The sequence below is a fragment of the Anopheles arabiensis genome, chromosome 2 (assembly GCF_016920715.1).
Source record: "Anopheles arabiensis isolate DONGOLA chromosome 2, AaraD3, whole genome shotgun sequence".
NCBI lineage: Eukaryota > Metazoa > Arthropoda > Insecta > Diptera > Culicidae > Anopheles > Anopheles arabiensis.
In genome coordinates, this window is record NC_053517.1 from 89,032,433 (window position 1) to 89,041,422 (window position 8,990).

The 8,990-nt window shown below is 47.0% G+C and overlaps 1 protein-coding gene across 1 annotated transcript; it reads left to right on the plus strand.

Moving 5' to 3' along the window:
- The first annotated feature begins 1,548 nt into the window (after nucleotides 1-1,548).
- LOC120894862 (protein hairy) lies at nucleotides 1,549-5,518 on the plus strand. Its single transcript, XM_040297711.1, has 3 exons — nucleotides 1,549-2,328; nucleotides 2,820-2,915; nucleotides 3,060-5,518. The coding sequence occupies exons 1-3, from the start codon at nucleotides 2,224-2,226 to the stop codon at nucleotides 3,987-3,989; spliced, it is 1,131 nt and encodes a 376-aa protein (XP_040153645.1). The 5' UTR covers nucleotides 1,549-2,223; the 3' UTR covers nucleotides 3,990-5,518.
- The last annotated feature ends 3,472 nt before the right edge of the window (nucleotides 5,519-8,990 follow it).

Below are 8,990 nucleotides of genomic sequence, written 5' to 3' on the forward strand. Positions count from 1 at the left end.
CCAACGAAACTTGTACCACGAGCGCGTGTATGTACCATATCCAAGGGCACACTCCTTACTTCCGCTGCCACGCACACGCATTTTTCGTACCGGGGTTTTTATGACTTTTCGCTACGATCGCTACGGCACGGGATAAGGCTACGGTTTGTTCTACCTACCTTTTTAAAAATGATTCAATAACGGCAGCATCAACCCCGAAACAAAAAGAAGATGACCTGTGACGATGCGGTGGGTACGCAGCCCGAGCCTTATACCCGCCGCCAACGATGATCCCAACACCATGGGTAAGGATTTTGACAAGAAGATTTTGGCTAGAGAGAAAAAAAAAGGAAATGATACAGCGTACCGTGATGAAATGATTGGATGCGATTTAACACTCGGTGAGTGGGAATTATGATACGCAAGCTTATGAAAAAGGGGAATTATCTGTTTTGATCGAGTGTCGGACAATGACAACAAAAAGGTATCTATAAGATCATTTGTAACTTTTTTTTTAAATGTACATTCAAAAGAATGTAATTCCTCCTTCCTTGTCAAATTGTAAAGTACCTTTAGTTAGCATCTTTAAGTATGTTTCTAGACGCGAAAATTGTTGGACAACCAACAAACATCATGCTGATTTCTATTGAGTGAAAAGCGTCCAACACTCACAAAGAGTCTCCTATCAAGCAAAGACTCAAAAAAAATCCGTAGCAAAAGAAATTCCTCCTGAAACCGAAACGATTTAAAGATCCTCAGCGCATACGCATCGTCACAGGAAGCAGGCAAGTTTTTCAGTACCGGTGCTGCCATCTATTGAGCATCGGGTGCAACTGCACTTCTCAAGGAAAGATCCTCCGCCAAAGACGAAACGTAAAGAGGCCGTAAAAACATTAGTGCTTGAGGGGGTAAAAGAAAGACGCATCCATTAATTCGTACAGTTCCTGCTAATGGACGATTGAGGCGGCGAGAGCGAGCAAGCGAGCGACCAAATGATCCTGACACGCAGCCTCCCTGTTCCGCTCCGCTACCTGCGACTGCGCAGAGAGTTTTGGGCCCAAGGAAAAAAAAAAGCAACCAATTCCTTCATCCCTGTTGTACCCCTGTGTATGTGCAGTGGATCCTCGCTCGACACAGGGCCGAAGCTTTGATTTTGGCCTGCAGCGTGAGAGAGAAGGGGTGACTGTTCCCTTCCCTGTTCTACTCAGCTCAGTCATCCCCTCCACCCGAAATCTAACATCCCATTTTTCCCGAAGGATTCTTTCGTCCTTTGCTTTTTGATCTTGCCGTCTTGCGTCTCGCTCGTGCACTATGCATTCTGCAGCAGCGCATCTCGCTCGCCCTCTCTCTCTCTCTATCTTTCCGTTTGCCCGAGAAACTACCTGTGCGAGAGTTTGATCTCTCGCTCCGTAAGCCCGCTAGATGCGGCGCAGACAGACAGAGATAGAACACAGACAGAGCGCGCGCACGCTCGCCCAACACCGTGCGTGAGCGAAGAGCGCAGCGAAAATCGCTCTCTCGCTCCCGAGCGGCAGCGCTGGCAACACGCAGGAAGGGATCTAGCGAACCGTCGCCATCAGCAGGGCATCAAAACCGACCGAGCTTTCAGCCGAGCAAGTCGTGCCCATCTCCGCAAAGCTGACAAACCGCGTTCGCTTGCACAGTAGAGAGAGAGAGTGAGAATCGATAAACGGGCAAAGAGTGCGATCACAAGCGCGCGTGTGTGGTACGACGATACGACCAACAGAGAACAGAGCAGCTCAACAGCGCAGCGGCAGCAGCATCATTCGGGAAGTGGCAGCGAACGGAGCAACACGCAGCCTCCGAGCGGATTACACTTCAACGAGATTGTGTGTGTTTGTGTTGACAAAAAGTGTCCTTTGGTGGCGAAAACAGTGCCTTTAGCGCAACGCAAGCGAGTGTGTGCTGTGATTGAGAAAGCAACCGTGAACGTGTGTATGATGAGAAGATGATGGTTTAAGCAAACAAAAAGCAAACAAATACGAATTAAGAACCAAAGCAAGCTGGTGTGGAAAGTGTCCGTGAATAAACACAACAAGCAAGCGAAAAACACAAGTACAAAGTGCAGTGCAGCAAACGACAGAGCAAGTGTAGCAGTGAAATTCAATTACGTGCGTGACTCCTTTTGCTCACCCAAACAGGGCAAAACGAGTGAGATAGTGAGGCGTTGAAACGGATTATTTGATTCGCAAAACAGCAACAAAACAGCGACAGGCAGTCATCATGGTGACTGGAATTGGAGCGACCGCGCAACAGGTTGCCGGAACGCCGGCCACCACCCAGATACCGCCGGCCGAGCCGGTCAAACGTTCCAGCGATAATCGTCGGGTAAGTTTTGCGGCCAATCAAACGCCCAAAAAAATAAAAAAAAAAGATGGGGACATGACAGGAGCCACACACTCACACACACGGGGCACGCACAAAAGACGAAATGATTCAGCGCGGCTGGACAGATTATCTGCCGTCTGCGGGCGCTTCTGGTGGTGCCATTGAAATTGGAAGTTCCTCAACAGGAGCTCGGTTAATGAGGGACGACAATCACAATCAGTGTACGGTGGGGCTGAGAGCTGATAGTGTGTTTGAGTTTCTATTTCCTTTTTTTTTTTTGCTCCCCAAAAGCTAATGTTTTTGGCACACCGAAAAAACACCGCTGTCTGGTGTTTTGTGTTTATTTTCGTATTTTATACGCTTTTTTTTTGTGGACCTTTTCCTAATCTTATCGGAGGGTCGGGTAAAAAGAGAAGAAATGTGCCGAAACCGAAGCAAAGAGGAAGCATTTAATTAATCATTGCCTTCATTTTTTCTCTCTCCAATTATAGAGCAACAAACCGATCATGGAAAAAAGGCGCCGTGCCCGTATCAACAACTGTCTGAACGAGCTGAAGACGCTGATCCTGGACGCGATGAAGAAAGACGTAAGTATCTCCTGCGCTTTTGATTTGACAGTGTTTTTTTTTTAATTAAAAAAGAAAGAGCTTTTCTGGTTCTTTTGTCGCCCAAATCGCTCTGGCCATTATTAACGTTTCTCCCCCCTATTTTTGCTCTCCTCCACATCACAGCCCGCCCGCCACTCGAAGCTGGAAAAGGCCGACATCCTGGAGATGACGGTGAAGCATCTGGAGAACCTGCAGCGCCAGCAGACCGCCATGTCGCAGGCGACCGATCCGAGCGTGATGAACAAGTTCAAGGCCGGCTTCAACGAGTGCGCCCAGGAGGTGGGCCGCTTCCCCGAGCTCGAGCCGCACGTCAAGCGCCGGCTCCTGCAGCACCTGAACAACTGCATCAACGGTGTGAACAAGTCCGACCTGCCGAAGCGTCACCATCACCAGCAGCAGCAGCACCAGCAGCAACACATTCTGCCCTCGCCACCGAGCTCGCCGGAACAGCACGGCCACCCGCACCCGTACGGACTGGCCGGCCATCCCGGCCCGCTCAGTGCCATTCAGGCCGGCAACGGTGGCGTTTACATGGCCGGCTCGAACGTGCAGCTCATCCCCACCAAGCTCCCGAACGGTAGCATCGCCTTCATGCTGCCAACCGGTGCCAACCCCCACCAAACGCTCACCACCCAGATGCACCCGTCCCAACCGCCCGTCCCGATGCTCGTACCCATCCCGAGCCGTACCGCCTCGACCGGATCGGCTTCTTCGGGCCATTCCGGCACCTCCTCGCTGTACGATCGTGTGCCACGCGAACATGCCACCTCCTCGCCCTACCATGCACCGCCCAGCCCGGCCAACTCCCACTACGAGCCGATGGAGTGCCACAGTGCGGTGAACAGCAGCAGCAACAGCTCCACCGGCTACCTGCACCAGCACCAGCAGTCATCTTCGGCCTCCTCCTCCTCCTCCATGTCCTCGTCGTCCTCCTCCTCCTTCAGCAGCCCCGACAGCCCCCTGTCGCTGGTGATGAAGAAACCGTACCACGACGAGGACGAGGACCACGAGATGAAGCACGACGACGACGGCAAACCGTGGCGCCCATGGTAAATGTGTTTGTGTGATCGTGTGCGTGTGTGTGCGTGTGTGTCAGGCGAAGCCTAAGTACCTAAGGAGAAGAGCGGCGAGTGGGAAGATGCTGTGCAGACTTCCGGTCCGGGTTGACATTGCGCTTCATCGCTGGCTGCAACACGACCCACCCAGCGCCACCACCACCACCCCCCTCCCATGCACCGCAAAGTGATCACTAGTCATACGATTTTCCACCGATGGGAAATTCATGCATCTGAGTGTGTACATGTGTGTGTGTGTAAAAAGGGGATGATCTTTGTGCAACAGTGTTTGTGCGTGCGTGTGTGTGCGGATGATCCGGTGGGTGGCAGTAAAGCGCGGAGCGCGAATGTGTTTGTGATGCTGTGAGTAACTTTTAAGAAGAAGAAACACAAAAAAAAAACAGGAATCGATTAGGGCATTAGGATGTTTTGTGCACAAAACGTATGTTTGTGTGTGTGTGTAGCATCTAGTAAAAAAAGGGTGTAAAAGCTTTATCGACTACCGTCGTTACGTGAGAGTGTTTTTTTTTTTAGGGAAAACAGGAACACACAGGGATTATTACCTTCTCCTCGCCATAGTTTCAGGTGTGTTTTTTTGTCTCTCCCGGCCGCAAGGTTTAGTTTTAGGAATTGTTTAGTTTTGCAAAAAAAAGTTAATTTAGTTCCCCCCTCCCCCCCTTTTTTTGGCGACAAAAATCACTAACGTCTTCCAGCGCGTAGTAAAAGTGTGGAAAACACATTGGCGCAGCACGTAGGCGAAAAGGCGCAACAAAATCGCACACATACACATACAAAAGGATACATACAAACTCCCGCCATTCGTGCCAAAGCAAAGTGTTGGTAAAAGTCTTCCAAAAACCTTCCCCATTCGAGCACAATTACTATTGTGCTCAAGCAACAACCACAACAACAACCAACTGTACCCAATTTGTCTGTGGCACACTGTGTTTGTCGTGAGATTGTACTGTGTGCCTGTTTGTGTGCGTGATCGTGCGCCTTCGCCTTAGTGCTGATCGTGCTTGTTTTTTTTTAATGTGTCGCATTTTTCGCGACCCACAACAGGGTAGATAGACGTTCTTTTAAGCGGCTAAGAGAACTTTTAACTAAAAAACGTTCGTTTAAATTATTGCTCACAACCTCACGTCTTTTGTTGAGCAGAAGTAGGTTCAGAAGGAGACAGTGGGTGAGGGAAAAGAAACACAAGAAAGGAGCTTATGTAAGACACACAGAGTGAGGAAAAACAGTAAGCAAATCTGTAAGGAAAGGAAAAGGCAGGAGTGAAAGAGCAGAGCTAAACATTGTACATACTTTATACAGAAGTTAATATAAACCTACAACACCTAGCCTGTAAGTGTCCTAGAGACGAGATATCCTATGTAAAGAAGAAAAATAGTTTTTATATATTTGTAAACATATTTTGTAAGAGGAAAGCCCGTAAAGAGAAAATCCTAGCACTTGTCAGTGCGCAAATTGTGAGAATGAGAAAATATAAAACAAAATCATACCAACAAATATGATGAAACTTAACCTTTTCGTGTGTGTTTATGTCTGCTGGGAGGGAAACAAAAAGCCAAAAATCCGAACAGGTTATCGGCTCATCTTCCACCCCCACTCCTTCCACATTTCTTATCGATCTCAAGGGCAGTTCGGGGTCGTCCGGAAGGTTCCGGGCCGCTTTCGATTTTTCCGATTCCGAGCGTGCTGTTCCGGTTTAGCTGCAAAGGCCCAGGCAAAGACCTCGCCCCCCCCCCCCCACGTGTGTCACCCGCTCACGGAGGCGCAAATTATCTGTTTTTATTTTTTTGCTTCTGTCCAACCCCACACTGCACGGGAGGTGGGATGCGTTTTTGCTGTTACCCTTGCCCTGCAACCCCAACTTCCGCCCTTCCCTACCATTTCTGCACGAGGCCACAGAGCAATCGATGCGTGACACCCCGTCCCGGCCACGCTGACGTCAATTCGTGAGCTGTTGGTTTATTTTTCCGGATGTTTTTTTTTTTTGTTTTACTTCTTCCATTGCTGTTGCCTTCTTTCTCTCTGCTTCACCCCCTCTCCCATCCCCTGATCGATAGCGATTGGTCACTATGGAGCGATTGCGCGGTTTGGCTCGTGCCTAATGTCCAATTCATCGATCCAGTGAGGAGGGGGGATGGAAGCCGATGATGATGATGACGATGAGGATGATCGGTCATCGCTTAGCGATACATTGATGGAGCACGCGAAGGCTCTTCAAACACACACACACACACGAATGGGGGAGAACGAAAGGCGAGAGGCACGGAGACAGGTGTGAAAAATTAAGGGATGGTATTTGTGTGTGTGTGTATGTATGTTTTTTTGTCTGATCGTCTCAACTTTTCGAGTGCGTACGTGATTCACACGTGCGCAGGTTGATTAGCGAAGTTTGCCGCACGTACGATGCGGAGAGCGTGAGACGGCAGAAAATTGTGATGCGATGGGGTGGGTTTTTACTGACCCCTTCTCACCACAACCTGCCCAGTTCATTTGTGGGGTCCATTGATGAACTCTCAGCGTCAAAGTGGTTACGGCAATTATATGAAACAATTATTAAAATCACATTCGAAACGAATTTTGCGGAAAATACGCTTGTAAAACGCGGTTCCTTCATTCTGATTCAGAAATTGTATCAGAAACATTCCAATAAGGGGTGCAGTATTAGGAGCCGCCCATAGATGGCGCTAGTTATATCCTTTCCAAAAGATATGTTTTTGTGGGGAAAGCTGGAAGCGTTTAACAGCTTTTTTGTCTTAATGTCGTTCAACAATGTAATGTTTTAGGTTTGTTTTAAGGTAATTTTAAAACAAAAAATAAATTCACAAAATAAAAACCTATTTCAAAAAAATATAATTACCTGCTTACATTTATGTGCAAATTAGAAAAATGTTCAAAATTTCTCAGTTTTTTTTTATTTTCTCATATTTTCTTATTCATCAAACCTATATTTCGCTTAAGGTTACTTCAACACTTAAATATTATTCCAACATTCTAATATTTAAAATATCCAATAAGAAAACACATCCTACCAACAAAACACCAACCAAACGTCACGTTTTTGTCTGAGCTCAGGCTAGCACATATTCCACCCATTCACTTGCATATTCTCCATCCCACAAAGCCCGGTTTTGTCGAAGAAGGAAACGCGCTGCATCCGAAATCAAATGCAGTAGCTGCTGCTATCATTTGAAATTCTAGAATATCTCGTGACTGGGGCGGAACCACGAGCAGCAAGCAAATACATATCTAACATTGCCGCTCGATCGATCAGCGACTCCACCGGAACCGTCCGACAGAAACAACAATGTGCATCGTTAATGTTGCAGTACTGTCGCCCTCTCTGCCAGTGTGTCGAATATGCGCACCAAGCGCCAGAAGGTTCCTTCTTATCCTCCAACGCTTTTCAAATGGCAAAACAAACGCACGTACCCCCCCCCCTCCCCTCCTCCCGCTGGTGTCGGTCACGTGACGCCAACAGAGGTGCGAAACCGCCCGATTGATCAGGTCGTCCCGAGTCCTCGCGTGCAGACACAAATCGGCTAGACACTTTGGGCAGCGCGATTTCAAAACAAAAACACCGGCGCACCCGATCGGCGATCGGCTGCATAAGGGATTAGGCAGAGCTGAGAATGGGCACACACACAGAGAGATATGCGGGGCGAATATGCAACAAAGGGGGGGAAGATGTTTTACATTTTGCGGGCAAATCGATGCTTTGCCTATTTCGCAACGAACCACATTTGACTTTCCGTAGCCGCTTCCTAGGTTAAGGTGCTTCGGGTTACGAAATGTTTGTTGCCAGGGAGTTCTCGTATGAGTGTGGAGTTACGAAACATTGACTATTAAATAAGTGGCCCGATTTGCCGGCGTGTCACGTGTTACTGTCAATTGTGCTGTTTATTGTTTTATATACGAATTGAAATGCTTTATGACAACGAAAAACAAGTTTTTATTTTAGATTTCTCATAAAATCCTACCGTGCAGATTAGCTAATTAGGATAACATTTATATTTACATTTGCATAATTTTCGGTAAAATGAGATTAAAGTTAATCCTTTTCAATTTTGTTCAATAATTTACTTATGTTTGATAAACATTACTATAAAACTAGTCAATTAGCTCCAGATACAGGGCTAAGCTACGTAATATCAAGACAACTCCCTTACCGCCAAGGTGTACGCTATAAGAAGCGGTTCCAAAACCCATCTCAGTTCTGAAACTAATGTAGAACCTTTAACTACGCTAAAGTGCTGATAGCGCTCCCATACCAGTATAGGAACTGATGCATCTGCAACTGATACTGCTGAACTCAGACCGGTCCTGGAACTGATGCTGAGTACTTAAGGGTCTAGAACTGATATTAAACCCATTTCGGTCCTAGAACTTACACTGAGTCCTTATCGGTCCTGCAACTGATTCTGAACCCATATCGATCCTGTAACTGATGGTGAGTTCTTATCGTTTCTGGAACTAATACTGAACACATATCGGTCCTAAAACTTATATTGAGGCCTTATCGATCCTGAAGCAGATTCTGAACCTATTTTGGTCCTGAAGCTGATTCTGAATCCATATCGGTACTAGAACTCATTTTGAACTCATACAGGACGTGGAACTGATGCTTAACTTATCGCTGTCCCGGAACTGATGCTGAGCCCATACCGGTCGTGGAACTGCTACTGAGTTCTTAAACTGATACTGAGTACATATTGGTTTTGGAACTGCTGGAACTGATACTGAACCCATATCGGACCTGAAACTGATACTAGATCCAAAACTATTTGACTCTGTTCCTGGACCTAATCCTTTTTTGAAACGATACGTACACCTGTTTCGAATCCAGAACTTATGCATTATTTTTATGATTTTGTAACAATGTTCGGTAATCGACGAACCTTTTTGATGGTGCATCGTTTAAATTAAGCATGTAAACTATTGTAGAAATTGTTGAATTCAATTTGTATAGTTAATAGAACAGTTGATG